General features: G+C 48.0%; 5 protein-coding genes and 1 long non-coding RNA gene across 7 annotated transcripts; 4 read left to right on the top strand and 2 right to left on the bottom strand.

The window, feature by feature from the left end:
• The first annotated feature begins 968 nt into the window (after window positions 1–968).
• On the top strand, window positions 969–1,362 carry LOC9644962. Its single transcript, XR_002994193.1, has 3 exons — window positions 969–1,071; window positions 1,136–1,234; window positions 1,296–1,362. It is a non-coding gene; the product is annotated as an uncharacterized LOC9644962 (long non-coding RNA).
• Window positions 1,363–2,452: 1,090 nt separating this feature from the next.
• Window positions 2,453–3,899, top strand: LOC9644961 (probable ubiquitin-conjugating enzyme E2 C). Its single transcript, XM_002984655.2, has 6 exons — window positions 2,453–2,916; window positions 2,995–3,022; window positions 3,096–3,323; window positions 3,406–3,469; window positions 3,519–3,578; window positions 3,638–3,899. The coding sequence occupies exons 1-6, from the start codon at window positions 2,798–2,800 to the stop codon at window positions 3,685–3,687; spliced, it is 549 nt and encodes a 182-aa protein (XP_002984701.1). The 5' UTR covers window positions 2,453–2,797; the 3' UTR covers window positions 3,688–3,899.
• A 392-nt stretch (window positions 3,900–4,291) lies between these two features.
• Window positions 4,292–5,275, top strand: LOC112351622 (RRP15-like protein). The gene is made up of 6 exons (XM_024689842.1): window positions 4,292–4,447; window positions 4,520–4,627; window positions 4,684–4,753; window positions 4,820–4,965; window positions 5,019–5,099; window positions 5,162–5,275. The coding sequence occupies exons 1-6, from the start codon at window positions 4,334–4,336 to the stop codon at window positions 5,219–5,221; spliced, it is 579 nt and encodes a 192-aa protein (XP_024545610.1). The 5' UTR covers window positions 4,292–4,333; the 3' UTR covers window positions 5,222–5,275.
• On the top strand, window positions 5,232–8,342 carry LOC9644738 (CTP synthase). Of its 2 annotated transcripts, XM_024689840.1 has the most exons (19): window positions 5,259–5,444; window positions 5,485–5,651; window positions 5,722–5,772; window positions 5,837–5,954; window positions 6,011–6,132; window positions 6,190–6,273; window positions 6,349–6,399; window positions 6,471–6,533; window positions 6,587–6,630; window positions 6,691–6,757; window positions 6,810–6,875; window positions 6,934–7,053; window positions 7,105–7,254; window positions 7,318–7,395; window positions 7,455–7,540; window positions 7,623–7,671; window positions 7,942–8,022; window positions 8,087–8,180; window positions 8,246–8,342. In XM_024689840.1, the coding sequence occupies exons 1-19, from the start codon at window positions 5,327–5,329 to the stop codon at window positions 8,272–8,274; spliced, it is 1,638 nt and encodes a 545-aa protein (XP_024545608.1). In that variant the 5' UTR covers window positions 5,259–5,326; the 3' UTR covers window positions 8,275–8,342. The 2 variants fall into 2 exon arrangements, with proteins under 2 accessions (XP_024545609.1, XP_024545608.1); XM_024689841.1 differs by having other exon boundaries at window positions 5,232–5,444; window positions 8,087–8,342.
• A 7-nt stretch (window positions 8,343–8,349) lies between these two features.
• LOC9644737 (S-type anion channel SLAH2) lies at window positions 8,350–10,299 on the bottom strand. Its single transcript, XM_002984560.2, has 2 exons — window positions 8,886–10,299; window positions 8,350–8,801 (listed from the first exon to the last, which is right to left on the bottom strand). The coding sequence occupies exons 1-2, from the start codon at window positions 10,227–10,229 to the stop codon at window positions 8,361–8,363; spliced, it is 1,785 nt and encodes a 594-aa protein (XP_002984606.2). The 5' UTR covers window positions 10,230–10,299; the 3' UTR covers window positions 8,350–8,360.
• Window positions 10,300–10,412: 113 nt separating this feature from the next.
• Window positions 10,413–11,814, bottom strand: LOC112351593 (putative transferase At4g12130, mitochondrial). The gene is made up of 5 exons (XM_024689707.1): window positions 11,664–11,814; window positions 11,265–11,491; window positions 11,122–11,182; window positions 10,960–11,078; window positions 10,413–10,783 (listed from the first exon to the last, which is right to left on the bottom strand). Exons 1-5 carry the CDS (start codon window positions 11,783–11,785, stop codon window positions 10,491–10,493), a joined length of 822 nt encoding a protein of 273 aa, XP_024545475.1. The 5' UTR covers window positions 11,786–11,814; the 3' UTR covers window positions 10,413–10,490.
• Window positions 11,815–18,507: the final 6,693 nt, after the last annotated feature.

Here is an 18,507-nt window from a genome sequence, read left to right as displayed (position 1 = left end):
AGCGCGGTGGTAGGATGGACAAGAAGCTGTCTTTTAATCTGGTGAGCATTGTTGATTGAGTTTGCTGTTCTCGATAGCTGCAGAGAATTGCAAGTGGAGGATGAGAATATCCATGTTATTGTACTGGAGCATGTCAGTCATCTATTTTTTACATTGCACACTCATCTGGGCTTTGTTTCGCCGCACAAGACATATTGATCTATCCTTCAAGACACTAGACTCTAACTGTTAAAGAAGCTGTTGGTGGCAATGTTGTTCAAACAACAAAGGCAACTTGTTGGTTAGATTGCGGTATACATACAATAGGGAGAAGGCAAAAGTTTATCTCAGGAATAGCTTGCAAACTTACAACCAGCGGCTAAAAAACTCAAAACAGCTAAAGCTTGGGAATTTTACAAGCTACTGATCAAGAAGACAGCGCATGCCTCTATTCCTGCAATAAAAATATTCTCTCATAGATTAACTGTATAAGAACAAATTTTATTTGACTAATACTTTTTTTGTTGTTGGTCAAAGACATAGAGAACATAGAGCTTGGAATTTGGAGGAACAAGGAGCATAAAAGAGCTTGGAGCGTGGAAGAACATAGAGCGTGGCTGGGAGCTTCAGTAAAGAATATCTAGTATATTCTTATATATGCCTTTACAGAATATCAATATATTCTCATGATCACAATACTAAGAAAAACATTCGCAATAAGACTCTTAACTGGTAATTTATGAACATGGTTTTAACCGAGCAGTGACTGTGGTCGGGGCTGTGACTTACCTGGAGTAATAGTGGCAGGGGCGGTGAGTTACCTGGTTTTAACCGGAGTAACTTTTCGGACGTAAGGGGTGAGAAAGGAGCGTACTTTGGAGAGGCGAGAGGCTATGGCGACGGAGAAGCGCGCATTGGTTTTTCTCGTTTTAGCTGTGTTCTTGATTGGCAGTGGGAGTGGCGCATCGATTCTCGACAGCCTGTGCCTCCCTGCCGCGCGAGAAGTCGCAGCCATTCTTGCAAATCTGTGCTCTGGACTGGATCTGCCGCCTACTTCTAGCGCCAGCGACGCCGATGTGATTTCAGTGCCTGGTAAGTCCTGCATGTCTCTGATTGATCAATTCGTGTGGATTTTCTTCTCTTTCTTTCTTCTCAGTGCCCGGCTCGACTCCTTCGAATTCTACCGCTTCCTTGTCAGGGAAAGATTCCGCTGGTGATCTCCAGAACGAGAGCGAGGCAAGAATCCAGGCGCCAGGTATTTAGCTCTTGTTTCGCAGATTTGGCAGCACGGGTGTCTTTAACATGGCTTTCTGTAGAGAATGGAGGTCCGGAAGATGAGCTTGAAACCAGAGACGATGACGAGCAAGGTCGGTTTTAGATTTGGATGCGCCTATGTTCTCTGTCAGGGCGTGATTCTGGTGGCGATCGCCCAGACGAACGCATAGCTGACCAAGACATTTCAGGTAATGGTGTCCAGGGAAAAATAAAGTACGACTTACTGTATGCTTGCAGCTGTTGAGCCTGTTGAGGAGCAGACCGCCGAAGGTTGCCACCTTTAACAAATTCACTTGAAAGGACTTTTTGCTGTCTGATCCTTGTTGAATTTGATCAAACAGGAAGCGCTTCTCATCCCAGCACCGGAGGAAATGGAGCTCAAGGGGGGATTGCGATGCCGGGTATGTAATTTACCCCGCCTGGGCAATACCATTCTAAAATTTCTACCGGATGCCGCAGTTTCTACCTGGTGAGTGCATTTCGATCCCGCGTTCCGCCACCCTGACGACCAGGGCGAAAACCTGGTTGCCGTGGAAGGCCCAGATGACATTCCTCACCTCGTTGCTTACCTTCAGCAACTCATTCCACAGAACCTGCACGCCCAAGTCTGTGGAAACGGAGACGAGATGCACCTCTACCTGACTGACATGCGGCGGAGAACAATCTTCTTCCTGCCTGTTGCTGTGCTCTGGTCCGACTCCAACTACAACGATGTCTATGGGATGCTTCGCTTTACTGCTGAGGCTTGTGACGTGCAGACAGGCATTGATGGCCGCCATCCTCGGAGGCTGCCAGCCACGGGACTAAGCTGCGAGATTCGACTTGGGACGGGCTACCGATTGGAGACTGTTGAATCGAGCTTCAGGCTCATCGGCTGTGTCGTCCGTTGAATGACTTGCTGGGCGAATTGGTTTGATTTCCATTTCAGCGTAAAAGTTGTGTAGGAAAATCCAAAAGTAAAGACGAATCGTTTACTTGATGCTAACTTACAGGCCGCTCTCAGAATTAGATCCTGCAGACAAGGATTCTACTGAAGTTCGAAGCCATAGCTAAAATGAGATGAACCGTTTCTATCACATCTCCTATCCTAAAGTCCCATGCTCTCACTGATTAAACATAGCTATCTATCTATCTATCTAGTCACCTTCCAAATTCTAATAAACCAAATTACTTATAAAAAAAGTGATTTGGTACACATTATAATTTGATTCTTGCAAACTATAGAAACAATGCAATCCTTTTAGCAATTCTTCTAACGGATCCTTGTGGCTTCAACGGCCCGGATCCCAGGCCCGCTTTTAAATTCACGCAACGGTCAAATTGGGCCCACGAAGGCGTGCGCGTCGCTTGGTATTGCACGGACGCCACTGGGTATTCCAATCCCGTTGAATCCCCACAACGCATTTGCTTTTGGTGGAAAGCACAAAAGCGAGAAGTTCTTCCCTCTTCCAGAGTCCTCTCCATTAGCATTTTAGGTCTGGTTCTAGCCGGTAAGGCGCCAATCTCACCTCTCCTCTTCCCTCCTCGGCGGCACTCTGCGATCATGAATATGAACGGCGGCGTGGATGCGATCGCGCAGCAGCAAGCCACCAACAATCCGGCCAGCAGCAAGCAGAGCAAGCCGAATTTGCAGCCCGTGGACAGCCATTCCGTGGCCAGGAGGTGCGTGTTCTTGCTCTCTAGGGTTCCTTTCCCCTCTCGCTAGGGTTTGACGCGAGCTGAGCTTCCTTCTCCTTCCAGGTTGCAATCGGAGCTCATGGCTTTGATGGTAAGAGCTTGGTTTTTCTTCTCGATGTTTCCGTTGGTCTCAGTTTCGTTTTATCCTTCCTTCTTTGCTATAGACTTGCGGGGATCCGGGAATTTCAGCGTTTCCAGACGGTGACAACATCTTTACATGGATTGGAACCATCAAGGGAGGCGAGGCGACCGTGTATGAAGGTCTCTCTTTCAAGCTCTCGCTGCGCTTTCCCACGGATTATCCATTCAAGCCACCGCTAGTCAAGTTTGAGACGTCGTGTTTCCATCCCAACGTCGATCAGCACGGCAACATTTGCCTCGACATCTTGCAGGTGCGCGCCAGTGAAGTTTTGCTGGGATTGAGATGATGTTCTTCTCACACAAATCTCTCTATGCTGTGGCTGGCTGGCGCAGGATAAATGGTCCTCGGCTTACGATGTTAGAACCGTTCTGCTATCGATCCAAAGCCTGCTTGGAGGTAATGAGATCTTTTCTCGAATCGTTTTGATCATCTCTCGCTTCTACAGAGCCAAACAACAACAGTCCTCTCAACAGCTATGCGGCAACGTTGTGGCCAAACCAGGAAGGTAAGTTTTCCACGAATTCCATAGCCAAGAACTTGGAACGATCCTTTGTTTTCTCGCAGAGTACAAGAAAGTGATGATCAAGCAGAGCCGCGAAGGATCCGGGCGATGAAGAAGAAGTTGCGAAAAGGAGAACACTCGCGGGAGGAGCCGTGAAGTTTTTTCTTCTTTGCCGGACGAAGCTCTTTGGCGGAGGAAAAAAAATCGAGTTGGCTCTACATGGCTCGAGCTATGGAGCATGAGAGCTAGAGCGAGCGAGCGACAGAGAGAGAAGCGATGTTTTCTTCTTGGCTCTAAAATTTCCATCAAGCATTTCCATTCCAATCATGGGAGTGGCAGCGGCGAGAGATCTTTCCAAGGATCAAGGAGCATCCACTTTCGAAAATACTGCCGCGCATCGATGGTCGCCCCTTGTGAATCTGGCGCGTTGTTGTAGTGGCCGCGCCCACGCCCGCGCCCTTCTCGCCCCCATTGCCTTCGTCCTCCTCCTCTAGCACCACTGTAGAACCTCGATGGCGATGGCGATGGCGATGGAGGCGCCGGGTGCGATTCCTCTTCTTCCGTTCTATCGGATTCTTCTTCTTCGCAGGCCTTCCTCTTTGTGGCGCTGGAGCTGGGATCGCTTGCCTGATTCGACTCTTGCGCGGCGGCGGCCTGCCGGATTGCGAGAAGGCGCTGCCGCCGCGATTCCACTGGTTCTACCTCCATTGTCAAGAACCCTAATGTTTCAAGTGGTATAAACCCTAGCTATAGAATTGATGAAAACGGCGCGGGAGGAAGACGATGACGCTGGCCAGGACGAGAATGCCTACAGCAGGGCCTTCAGCAAGATCATCAAATCGTCCTACAGCGACTCGCCTGGAAGCGCAGTGGTATGTTTGCTCTCTTGCCGCTCCCTCGGCCTCCTCTGATCGATTCGATCGATCGATTTCTCGCTGTCCTAGGGTCCAGTGTTAGCTGCTCGGAGGACGCTCGTCGCCAAGAAATTGGCGGCGCAGGAGGATGGGGCGGTGGCGGCGAAGAAGAAGAAGCCAAGCAAGCAAGAACAAGAGGTATGAAATATTAGTTTCTATGCTTATGGAAGAAGGAAAACTTACGACTCTTGTAGCGTCATTTGCTTCCAGAATCGTTTGTGAATGCCAAGGAGATGGCACTGATCAAACTGGCCACCAGAGGAGGTACGAGGATTCTCTAGTTGAATAGAATTCCTTGCGTTTCTTCTCACGAACTTTTGTCCAAAACAGTGGTAACTCTTTTCAATGCGGTGACCAAGGCACAGAAGCTCCAGGCCGACTCCGAGTCTCTCAAGTCCCGGGATGCCAAGACTGTGATCAAGCAAAGCAAAGCAGCGTTCCTCTCAGAGATAAACAACGCGAGATCTCAACCGGAGGTAACGAGAAACTCGAGATTCTCGTCGTGTGATTTTGGGTTGCTTTGTGACAGGATACTGAATCTAGATGGCCAGTATTGCAAAACGATTTTGTGCTCGGGAAGTCCAAACTCAAGAACTGGGACAAAGACAAGGTGGAGACTGCGAGATCTCGAGAATTCTCTTGTAAAATCCTAGCTTTTCCTTTGCCTTGCAGCCTGGTACCAGTGACGATGACAACGACGACGATGATAATGGGACCGATGACGAGATGTAATCGAAAACTTGTTCTTCGAGCGGTATTGGAATCCAATTTTTTTTTTCTGCGGGCTACCATTCTCAAACTTTTCAAGCTGTGGTGGAAGGGTTTAGGGTTTATACGATGAAGTACGTGGTGGTAACCGGCGGGGTTGTGAGTGGCCTGGGCAAAGGCATCACCGCCAGCAGCATTGGAGTCCTCCTCCAAGCTTGCGGCTTGCGTGTTACTGCCATCAAAATTGGTATGCTTTTTCTCGTTATTTTTTTTCTAATCGCTCGCAGATCCATACCTTAATGTGGACGCTGGAACAATGTCGCCCTTTGAGCACGGAGAAGTGTTCGTGCTTGACGATGGTGGTGAGGTCGACTTGGATCTCGGGAACTACGAGCGCTTCCTGGACATCACTTTGACGAGAGATAACAACATCACTACAGGGAAGATCTATCAGGTATGTGACTTATCGATCGATCCAAGTCCTGTGAATACTGAAGGTTTGCTTGTGGATGCTGTGATCATAGTCTGTTTTTGATAGGGAAAGGAGGGGTGACTACCTGGGAAAGACTGTTCAAGTGAGCATGGTTTTGGTTTTTCTGTCGTTCGAAAGACTTGTTTCGTTTGTGTGTTTTGGTATAGGCCATTCCTCACGTCACCAATGAGATACACGATTGGATCCAACGCGTTTCCAAAGTTTCTGTCGACGGGAAGGAGGGTGAAGCGGATGTGTGTTTGATCGAGCTTGGAGGCACTGTTTGTGAGTGTTTTTCTTTGTTGTTTCTTCTTGCTTGTTGATTTGATAATATTGTCCAGGTGACATGGAGTCAGAAGCTTTCTTTCGAGCTCTGAGCGACTTTGAGTTCCGTCTGGGACGAGAGAACTTTTGCCTCGTTCATGTCAGCCTTGTTCCTGTTCTTGGAGTCGTGGGCGAACAGGTAACAAAGCTGTCGAATTTACAGCTCTTCTCAGCATTCTTTGCAATGTGTTTTCAGAAGACGAAGCCCACACAGCACAGCGTCCAAGCGCTTCGAGCCTTGGGATTAACACCCACACTACTTGCTTGCAGGAGTGCCAAAGTTAAGCCCGTGCTACCATTTGATTCATCTTACGAGTTTTTTTTTTCCTCTCTCTCTGTCCAATTTCTTGCGCAGCCATTGGAAAAGAGTACTAGGGAGAAACTTGCGCTCTTTTGTCATGTCCCGGTACGTTTCTTTCATCTTGGTCTTGTTTTCTATTTATATTTTTTTTCTAAGTAACAAAGATGCATAGACAGGCTCATCACATCTTCGGCATCCACGACGTCTCCAACATTTGGCATGTCCCGCTTTTGCTCCGAGTAGGATAACTTAAAGTTCTTCAATTTTTTTCTGACTCTTTCCACCACTCCAGGATCAAAATGTTCATCTTGCTATACTAGAAAGACTAAACCTCAGGTCTGGTTTCTTACATATTCTCACTTAAATATAATTTTTGACTGTGTTGGTTTTTCACAGCACCGCATCACAGCCAGAACTATCACAATGGGAGCAAAGAGCCCAGCGACTCGATACACTTTCTTCTGTAAGACTTTCTGGAGCTCACCAGCGCAAGCTTACTAGTTTTTCACGCATAGGTAATAAGAATTGGAATGGTTGGGAAGTACACAGGCCTCGCTGATTCCTACCTCTCCGTGATCAAGGTCTGTTCACCTTTTGCTTTACTTTTGCCGCATGCGGTCTTTTTCATTTCGCTTTCAGGCGCTCCAACATGCAGCATTCTCGTGCGAGAAAAAGCTGGAGATTGAATGGGTCGCATCGTCAGACCTGGAAGACGATGCCTCGCAAAGTCTACGCACTGCCGCATGGACCAAGCTAAAGGCATGGAACTCATTTTTTTTGTTCTAGCTTTATGGTTAATTGATTCTCCAGAATGTCGATGGCGTTTTAGTTCCTGGAGGATTTGGAGACCGAGGAATACAAGGGAAGCTCTTGGCTGCGAAGTATGCTCGTGAAAACAACGTCCCTTACTTGGGAATCTGCCTGGGCATGCAAATCGCCGTGATCGAATTTGCGCGCTCAGTTAAGTCGATCAATCATCTAGTGAGAAGTTCTAAAAACCTTTCTTCTTGGTTCAATTTTTAGGTGCTTGGATTGGACGGAGCACACAGCACTGAGTTTGATCCGGCTACACCACATCCTTGTGTCGTGTACATGCCTGAGGTATCTATCTCTTTTTGAATGTGTGTGTGTAATCTTGTTCGTTCACTGTGTCTCCATAGATATCAAAAACACGTAAAGGTGGGACAATGAGGTTGGGTGCGAGGAGAACGCTCTTCCAGACGACAAACTGCATCACTGCCAAACTGTAAGCTTTTGTTTTTGGATCGATTGGCAAGATTGTTTTCTAACAGAAGCTCTTTTCTTTTGTTTTCTTTTTCGTGCTTTAGTTATGGGAATGCAATGTTTGTGGATGAACGCCATCGCCACCGGTACGAGGTATGTCAGATCGCACTTTTCATTTACAGTATGAACATGCTACTTGTCCTGCGCTGGAACTCATCAGCCAAAAACAAAGAGTTTTTGATCGAGTGTCACTCGCTGCTTGTCATGTTCAATTATTGTCCAGTGCCACGCTTCTTGTCGTAACAGTTGAGTCGAGAAAACTAAGCTTCGAGTGTCATGCTTTTTGTCATATACTTCGATCTGGAATCTAGACAGACAATAGCTTTTTAAGTACACTGTTTTCAATCCTTGTTTTCTGCGCAGGTAAATCCGGAGATGGTGAGCTCGCTCGAGAATGCGGGGCTTTGTTTCGTGGGAAGAGATGAAACTGGAAGCCGCATGGAGGTAAGAACTCTCTCTTTGATCTTTCTTATTGCAGACAATAATCTTGCTAACGAAATTTTCTAAGATCGTGGAACTGGCATCGCACAAATTCTATGTTGGCGTCCAATTCCATCCCGAGTTTAAGTCTCGCCCCGGAAAGCCGTCACCGGTGTTTCTTGGTAGCTCGAAAAACTTTCCTTCCCTTTCTACATTCCCAGTTGGTCTGATCCACGCTTGGTTGCAGGGTTGATTGCTTCGGCATCGTCAAAGTAGCGACGTTTTCTCCGACGAAAGCATCGCAAAAAACTTTGGTCAAAGAAAGTCAAACAATCATTGACCAAGAGCATATCCTTTTAGGGCTAATCGATCACCTTCGTCTTCGTCCCAAAGCACGACGAGGTGCTCATTTCGACGCTGGGAAGAATCGCCCAGCTCCAATCCGTCCTGCTGCTCGTGGCGTCCCTGGATTTGCTGCTGCCGTTGCCGCTACTCGTGGAGAAATCCTCCTCGGAGCCATGGGAATGCCTCTTCCTCTTCCTCCTCCGGTTGGTGATGGCGATGGCGAGATCATTGGGGAAGAGGGTCTTCCACACCAGCCAGTGGCACATCGTCGCCACGAAGAGCAGCGCCACAGTGGCGCTAGAGACGGAGGAGAGGATCGTCGCCAGCGCTTGCGTGACGGGCGTGGAGACCTCCTGGCAATAGTGAATGCTGGCGATGGAGATGGCGGTCATGGGAAACGTGTACGCCCACCAGGCGAGCGAGAATCGAAAGCCCCGGAAGAAATTGATCCTCACGACCTGGAAGAAAGAGAGAATTCCAATCCAATCGAAATCGTTAGTACCGTTGGAAAGAGACCACGCAGCGAATTTTAGGGTTCTTACCAGTGATGAGAAGAGGAAGAGGGCGATGAAGAAGGCGATCCGAGAGACAATGCCAAAGTCTCCGGTGATCTTCTCCCACGCGAGGCTGGCAGCGCTGGGCGCGGCGATAAAGAGGAAGAATACCGGGTGGAGCTCCTTGGGCAGCGCCTCGTTGGTGGGCAATCGCTGGTAGAGCGTGACAAAGAGCACCAGGTAGTGCGCGAGCCCGATCGCCCAGAAGAAGATCCCGCCATCGATCCATCCCACGGTCGCTCCCAGCAGCGCGCCCACGAAATTGCCCACCACGGACAGGTGCGTGCACGGATTCGCGACCTTGGACAGCCTGCGCTGGCCGCCCGAGAGCCACTGCCCGTAGATCTTGAGCTCCAGCGCGAGGATTGGCGCCATGAGGCAGCACCAGATCCAGGGATGGAGCGTCACTCCCGCCGATGGAGGGATGCCCAGTGCCAAGAACATCGCGGCGATCCATGGCGCGAAGAAGAAGTTTGCGCGCACGGGATGGTAGTACTCGCGCCTCACCGCCTCGAGGTAGAAGATCGCCTTGAAGAGATAGGTGGTGAAGATCCCGGCGAGCGCGATCGCGGCCAGGAACCACAGCACCGTGTTGATGATCTCCGGGGCGTGGAGGAATCGCATCGCCGGGACCGTGGAGAGGTTCTTCCAGAGAATGGATTGGCTGCCAAGCCCCAGCGCCACTCCAAACGATGAGATTGGGAAGCGCAGGAGGAATGGCCATCGCTGGTCGAGAGGGAGGAGCGCCTCCTCGGATTCCTTGAGCTGCTCGAGCTCCGGGCCTTGGAGAGCATCGAAGTATCGCCCGGCGGGGACTTGGGCGGAGTGATCTTCGTGGTGGATCGGTTTGCTGGATTGCTGCTGCTGCTCTGGATGATCGCCTGGATCGTGGTGGTGTTGCTGCTGCTGCTGCTGCTGCTGCTGCTGGATCTCCTCCTCGCGGAGGCGTGACAGCTGCTTCTCGATCTTGGAGGATCGCGTCCGGAAGAGCACGTACTTTTCGGAGTCCTTGCGGTGGATGTCTTGGGTGGAGCTCGGAGTCTTTGGAGACGATGGCTTGCTGCCGCTGGCGCTGCTGTTAAAGCTCGATCGCTTCTGGTCCGCGGGATCCTTTGGGGCGAAGCGCGACTTGGGCGACGATGGATTGCTCACGAGCAGCCGATTCAAATGCCCGGCGCCCATGGCCGCCATCCAGGCCGGGCTGTTCTTGGGTCTCTCCGATATTCCGACATCCATGGACACTGCCGTCGTCGCCGGCATTGCCTGCTCCAGATCGGTGGAGCTCGCGGCGCTGCTCCTCTTCCCCATCTCCACGTCCTCGTCCTCCCCCATTGCTTCCTTTCTTCGCGTGAGTGGTGATGATCCAGTGTTCTCTCCCGAGCGCTCGCGTGATATGGATCGATCGATCGAATTAGCCGCGGCTTAAGTAGCGATTGTTCCAGTGGAGATCCGTGCTGCTTTGATCTGTCACGGGCGCAGTGGCACTTGGAGTGGCCGCGCTTGAGCCACACAACCAAATTTAAGCTCTCCATGTTATAAACCCTAAATGATGGGGATATTCCTAGGAATTTGACACGTCACCCGACCGTATGATCACTCAACAGTGCCCCATTGACTGGGCCACCATTTGGGGCGAATGGGCTTCACGGAAGCGCCGCAGCCACCGTCCACGCTCTGGAGCTTCAGTCTGTCTTTAGCTGCCGCCTCCAGTCTCACCATCGCCAATCCTCGCGAGCCAAGAGCTGTGATCACTGACCCCACTTTCTTCCCGGTTTCTCCATCCACAATCTCTGTGCCACGAGCCACTCCCTCGCGCATTTCTGCGATTAAACAAGCAAACCATGAGAGACCTTCGAAGTTTCGTGAGTTGCTATCGAGGATGAAAGCTCACGACTAGCTGGAGACTCTAAAGAAGAGAGTTTTCTAAAGTGCCGTGTTTGGAGAGTTGTGATGCGAGTGGAAGGAAGCACGCTCACGTGAGTACGAGATCCTAAAGAGAATAAAAAAGAGTGGAGAGCAAGGAAAAGTACCTTCCGCGTTTTCCAGAACGAGACTTACAGGCATGCGCGGAAATGCGTCCCTGGTATTAGTTCCTGTCCGACGTTGCAGCCTTTCTCAAAGCTGATGGGGTTGAGAGCGGCCATGTTGTACTCGAGTGGAATGGCTTCTCCTAGTTTACAACTTCTAAGTTACGAAACCCTAACAGGAAAAGTGTTTAACTCACCTCAGTCGCCAGAGAAGGTAATACTCCTTGTCAACTTCTTGACCAGCTTCGATCAAAGGCGCTGTTCCAAAACAAGAGTCCATCAACAATTTCTTCTTGGTAAGTCTCTTCTCGTGACTGACAAACCTTGGACAGATTCTTACATGTTATGCCAGAACGGAATCCAAGCGCGACGAGCCAGAGATCTTTAAACCATCGCCAGCCTTTTCCACTTCCTTCCGCAGCGGTTGTCCCACTCAAGTCCCGGCCTCCAGCCCAGCCGATGTTGCCAGCGCCAGTCTCAGAAGTGAAAGGATCTGCCAGAGCACCGCAAAGCGTTGAGATCCCGTTGAGATCCTTCGAAAGGTCTTCAATGTTGGCTTTGGAGCGCCTGAAGAAAGATTAAAATCCGAGAAAGTTTTAAGTATGCTGGACAAACTTAAGAGAGATGCATTTGGAAAAACAAACAAGGAACCTGATGGAACGCAAGCAACTGAAAACCATTCGAGCGTGACATACCGTTGAACAAGGAAAAACTAGCATAAAATCGTGCAAAGTCGCACCCAGGCAGAGAATCCCACAGTTGAACGTGTCGGCACGGCGCGGCTCTTGAGACGCGAGGCAAACGGCCCGCGATCGGTGAGCACCCGGCATGGCGCCCCCCTGGATTCAGCTGCTGGGGCATTCTGGGCGAGGAGCCTGGAGAAGACGCGCGCCGCAGAGAGAGAGAGAGAGTGAAGAACCCTAAAAATGTGATGACACTCCCACACAGTTTGTTAACACATCTGCTCCTTAGCTCGATTACCTATGAGCAACTTACTTTTTTATCGTGGAAAATCCTTGCTCTCGTGTTCATGGAAATCTTTGAGCATCAATCAATCTCGAGAAGCCGCAGTGTGAATCCTTGGTGACTTTTGCAAACAAACAGGTAGCTCCAGAACAATGGTGTAGAAGCTGACATTATTTTCATAATTTTTTTTTTGTAAAAAGCATGGTCAAATTAAGTGAATTAAAGGTTTAAATGTCTACATTCCAGAATAGCTACATTTCAATCCCAGTTTATATGTTATACTACTATAATTAGTGTGTTAAATAGATAAGGTAATATATATATATTTACTATCCTCCCCTCTAGAAAATGAAAAAGATTGTATTAATTAGGTAAGGTAATATATATATTTATAAAATTTACCATCCTCCCCTCTAAAACATTTTTAGAAAATGAAAAAGTCTCTTTAGAAAATAAGAAATTTTGAGGAAGTTAAAATTGATGGAATACCAATTAATATAATTGCTAATAACTATAGTAAAAATAAAAACCTAAAACTATGGCAAAAATATTAGTTAATTACAAAATCCTAAGGAATAAACTATAACTCAATGAAAAACTGCAAAATCCTCAAATTAATTTAAAATTTAAAATTTTGAATAATAAAAAGAGATTTTGAGAGTAATTGCAATTCATTACACCTTTGTAATAAATGATAAATTTAATCTTTACATTACCATTCAATTAACTTATAACCATCATTTCAACTTACTTCTGAGACTATCGTGAATTAACATTTATAACCATCATTTAAACTTATACCTATCATTTGAACTTATATTGCCATTCAACTAATTTATAATTATCACTTCAACTTACTTTTGAGACCATTGTGAACTCAAATTTATAATTATTATTTGAACCTGTAAGATGGTCTCACATTTATAACTATTATTTGAACCTGTAGTGCACCATATCTCATGAAATAGAAAAATATTTGAAATAACTATTAATCAATGAGAATTGAACTCATGACATTTTTTTAATACCACATATAATACATTCTATCTCTCTCTTTTATGATCACATATACTACACAATTTATCTTTATATCTTACTATAAGTCACCTTCCGAGTTTTATATTAACTTAGATTAACAACTATCATCGTTGTCTAGTATTATAGATTAAAAATTAAATTTGCTTCATTCTTTTTCTATATCTCTATTCTCAAAAGGAGAAAAAATTTAAACTCCATTTGAATTTGTTTGTTTGGACTCACCACATTTATCATTACTTTATAATCTATGTTATTCAACCTCACTTCATTACTATTTATTAATCATATATATTTTATCATTAGGGCGAAACTTTTATCTATCCTCTCTACCCCCTCATGTTAGAAAAAAAAATTAAAATTTTGAGGCAAAATAAAAGTATTGATAAAAGAATAAAATAAAATTATAAATAAATAAATAAATATAGAAAGAAGAACTTTTAGCAATTATCAATTTAGAAATAAAAAAATTTAAAGAAGAAAATGTGACAAAGGCTTAGATAATAAGGGACTTTATACTATAAAGAACTTTATTCAAAAAAAAAACAGAATAATATGAGATATTTTGCTATAAAATACTTTGAACAATATAACTGTCGCGAATGTGACTTCAGGTATCGAAAGTTACCTGTCAATCAGTCCTTTTGAATATTCTTTCTTTACTGCCACGACGGCAGGAAGTCGGTATTGCTGGACCCATTATCAGTTCCCACTTGAATTAGTTGAGAAACTGGGCAATGACCATGCACTTAGATTGGATAAACATAAGGTAGGAACCCTATGTGTTTCTTGCTGAGCATACTCGGCCTGGTTTGAGAAACTTGAGTCATTGGCTTGCACTTACTAGTATCTGTAAGCGACTAATTTTTCCATTCTACTTTAGTCACTTAACCACACCTCCGACCACTTGGAGGAGTCTCATTCACAACCTCCATTAGTCCAATTCAGGACTTGGGACTTGCTAGCCCCAAGAATGGCATCCATGCCACTCAACACTTGCACCTGGTCCAAGTGCTCCACGTGTCCGGTCCTGAGACCGACACCCAAAGGTACCACTGACATCTCGGCCCGTTACGCTAAGGCCATGCCCATTCACCTTTGCTGCACTAGTGGTTCAACACCACTTGCATCACCACCTCGTCTCTCCAAGACTGGGCCATGTGTCCACGAGTGGTCATCCTAGATCCACTCCTTAGCATCCTTAGGATGCCCACAGACCTGGGGAATTGCCTTCCCCAAAGTCCCTTTGTCAGTTCCTACCAAGTCCCTTTCTGCCCCTGGCCGTGTTTGCCAACACTGCCACTGGATTGAGGCCCACAGGCCCGACCACTAAGCCCCACGGTCCTCTGGGACTTCCTCACCACACGACTGTGTCCTTGGTCACTACCCCAGAGGACTGCTCCTCTTCCTTTCCACAGTCTGGGCCTTTGGGACGACATTTCGGAACACCGTGGCCTTACGCGAGCCACCTGGGTACTCTCCCCACCTATCGCCTTTAGGTGCTCTAGCCATGGGCTTAGAGCGAGGTTCCGTTGAGCCACGCCTGGTATCCAAGTAGGTAGTGCCACCCACACTTGGACTGGGAGCATCGGCCAGTCGATCTCCCGGGGGAACTAGAGCCGGCTCTTGAACACTTCACCAAGCTACCCCGCTTGTCGGTCCGTATTCACTCTAGTCTTGGACTTCCCAGTGGTCAGTTCATCACCCAACACTGGGTCTGGCCTTCCTGGGCCAAACTGGCCTTTCCTGGCCAAACTGGCTCCACTGCAGTCCTCCCCCTACTATACTTTTGGAGCTCACCAAACCCCCCAGGGTCTGGGAGACGAACGCTTTGGGCTTTCACCCTCTCAGGCTCCGGACTCGGACTCGGACTCGGACTCGGACTCGGACTCGGACTCGGATTCGGATTCGGACTCGGACTCGGGCTCGGGCTCGGTCTCGGCCTCGGCCTCGGTCTCGGTCTCGGTCCCGATCTCGGTCTCGGTCTCGGTCTCGGTCTCGGTCTCGGTCCCGGTCTCGGTCTCGACTTCGGACTCCATCTCGGACTCCATCTCGGACTCCATCTCGGACTCCATCTCGGGTCCATCTCGGACTCCATCTCGGACTCCATCTCGGACTCCATCTCGGACTCCATCTCGGGTCCATCTCGGACTCCATCTCGGACTCCATTTCGGGTCCATCTCGGACTCCATCTCGGACTCCATTTCGGGTCTATCTCGGGTCCATCTCGGACTCCATCTCGGAATCCATCTCGGACTCCATCTCGGGTCCATCTCGGACTCCATCTCGGACACTCCCACGTGTCATGTGTTGGTCCTTTTGGGTCCCTTTTTGGAGCCTCGCCTCTTGCTCGCTTCGTGCTCGTTCCTCGAGCACTTCGTTGGGAGTTCCACTCCCGCTCTTGACTTTTCAAGTCGGAGCTTTTGGTCCAAACGTGTTACGCTCGTTTGGCTCTCGCTTCGGCCACTACCATGTGGTGCCCTTCCGGCTCCACTTTGGGGCCTAGGGATTTTGTGTCTCACAACTCCACCACCCATAGACGAAGTTCGATGTCCTCATCGAACGGTAAACCCTTTCATAAAGTAACACCCACACGTGTTACCATTTCCATCCTTGGCACCTAGCCAATCTTTGTCTATGGTTTGATATCAAAGGCTCACCATGCCTTGTCCATCCTTTAAGGAGCGTAGTCTCTCCAACTTAGAGACTGATTGGACCACATGTAATGGTTCTCCCCTTTTATTGGTTTAGTTCTTGCTAAACCTCTTAGAGACCCTTCTCTAAGTCAATCCCATTACTCCTTCTCGAGTAGTCTCAATTTCCATCTATTGAATGTTTGCACCTTGGAACTTTTACTCTTTTGACTTTTTGGGAGTCAATTTCCTAGGTGTCTCCAACACCCTGCATTGCACAGATTGTGCAACTCCACTTCCCTATCCTAGGAAGTTCATTACTTGAGGGCACCATCATCCTCTTTTCTATTTCGTGCCACCTTGGGCACTAAGTTCCATTTATCATACTTTGTGCTAGGGCTGTCCATGGCCCTATCATTTGGCTACCTTACCGCTCCCTCACTTGGAGCCTTTACTTCGCCAAATTGGAGCACTTAGGAATCCGTCCTTGAAAGTCCGCTTCCTTTCCCACAAGCTGTTAGCATCGAACACATTAGTGTTCCTTGGCTAACTTTGCCATTTGGATCCCTTCCATTAAATTCCATGGCCCAAACTTTGGCCACTAGTCCTTTGCTCCTATCCGTTGATTGTTGCACCAAGCAACATCGAATCTCTACCTCCCTCCTTGAGGTATTGTTTTGGTTCCATAGCAAAGACTCTTCTTTGCCAAGTCCGGAGGACGTTCACCCCTAGTACGTCTCTTTAGCATCTTCTGCTATGGGCTCTATCCACGGCCCAACTTCGTGACCCTCCCATGGGTCTTTTATAGAGACTACTTTCCTCGAACTCATTATGCCATCGCACGGACATAGTTTATTTCCCTTAGGTGCTCTTCCCACTTGGTTATCACGACCAAGCCACACCACCTTAAACAGTTCAATTTCAACATTTTGAACCAGGAACTTCATTCCTTAGCCAACCAAGGACCTTGTCCTTATCTGGCCATAAGATCACCTAGTGATCTCACCTTGGCACCTTAACAGAGTTGCCAAGAGGTACTTGGTTTTCTAGACCTCCAAGTTGTTGACTATAACCCCGGGGGCATCCCCCACACTTGGCAGTGCACCCAAGCTAGCCCTTACGGCCAAGGGTTCATAGCAACTGAGATTAGGTGTCCCCATCTCACTCACCACGACCTTGGTGCCACTTGCACCAAAGTGTTCAAGTTAGATATGCTGAGCTTTCACACTAAGCAATCTAACCGTGCATCACGACTCCGAGGCATCCCTCGCTTGGCGGTGTGCCCAAACCAGTCTCCCCACTGAGAGTCCATGACCACCGAAATATGAGTGTCCTCATATTCCAAACCATCACCACGCCTTAGTGATTTGGGACTCGAACCCAAGCACTAGAGGGTCGGGACTCGAACCCAACCTCCGTATATGCATCTACGGACGGCATCACACTAGATGCCTGGCGTGGCTCCCCACGCCGGTGCACCAACCTATTTTTAAAGCGCGCTACAGATCACAGCTTAGGAACCTAGTTCCTCCACACTGCCAAGTCCTCTCACTTGACTTGTCTATGATCATGCATGGACTCCTCCATGCTCGGCCCCCTGGCCCACCCTTTTTTGAAGATATCACCTTCAACTAGGGTCTTTGTTCCCCCGACGTGCCAATCTCACTTGGCAAGTCCTCCGACCATTGTAACATGGTTCCTGCGTAAGCGTGAAAGTCCTTGACCATCGACTTTCGTTCAAAGCCCTCTCTTTGAACACTCGGGAACTACTTCCCTAACCTTGATAACCTTGCCTCATGGCAAGCTTCAAGACCACGCTTCTGCTGCGCCACTCTAATTTCGCGCGTTCCATGAACCATTTACACTTGGCCTTTCTAGGTACTACGCTACCTAGAATCGTCTTTGGGAACTTTGAAGGAACTCTGTCCCTCAGCTTGCTAAGGCCTCCCCTTTCGCAAGCTTTATAGTTGCCATATAGTCTAACATGGACAATTCCATATTTTAGACTCTCCATGGCATCACGGTTGCTAGCAACAACATCCTCGAGCACCCTCTTGATTCTCCACTCCCAACTTTCATAACCACTGTTGGATATGCCCTTTGATTTCTATGGTTCAGTTCCATCCCAACACTACTTGCCTTTGGCTTCACACCTTTCCTTCGGTCATTCTCCTCCAGACCAAGAGGATAGCTTTGCACTTTCTATCATGCCTTAGCAAGTATTCTTAGGGATGAACCTACCCAATAGCCCAGGGAGTGGTTCCTCAATCCGGGTATGCTCAGCTTATAATCCCACACACTGGGGTTACATTGTTGCTTATGGGCCTTTACATGCCCATCACTAGCCTTGCCAAAATTCCATTTTTGGCTTTGTCCAACTTGGGTAGACAGTCCTCTCCTGTCTTCGCAACCTTGGACATTTGGATAGCACCTTCTATCCATCATTCGCTAGGGACTTAGTCCCTTGGGCTTTATCCATTGCCCTCGCGATATCAAACACCACCTTCTGGTGTTCTAGAGTGTTCGGGTGTCCCAATGATGGCTTTCTTGACAATGAGTATTTCCTTTTATGACATTGACTTACTATATCGCAACATAAGAAACTTATCCCCCGTAAGGGTATATTCGACTTCCCTATACTAGAAGTCTTGGGTAGCTACCTTCTACTCGTTTAATCAGTTATTTTGCACCTCTTGCTTAGTTGCCTCATAGTTGTCAAGTCCTACAACTCATTGCTTGGTGCTTTCACACCTCCATCACTATCTGGGTCACCACACTCCAACTGCATGCTCTGCAGCTTAAGCTATGCCATTCCCATTTCCATTGGGATTCCTTTGGCAAGGGGTTCTCATGAACCCACCAACATAGCCTCAAGGTATCACACCTTGGCACATTTGGTGTCTCCACACCATCGGCTCCACGAGCCTACCTCTATGACATTTCCCTTCG

The sequence above is a fragment of the Selaginella moellendorffii genome, unplaced genomic scaffold, assembly GCF_000143415.4.
Source record: "Selaginella moellendorffii unplaced genomic scaffold, v1.0 SELMOscaffold_63, whole genome shotgun sequence".
Lineage (NCBI taxonomy): Eukaryota > Viridiplantae > Streptophyta > Lycopodiopsida > Selaginellales > Selaginellaceae > Selaginella > Selaginella moellendorffii.
The sequence above is the reverse complement of the archived record's forward strand: the minus strand, read 5'-3'. Positions and strand labels throughout refer to the sequence as shown.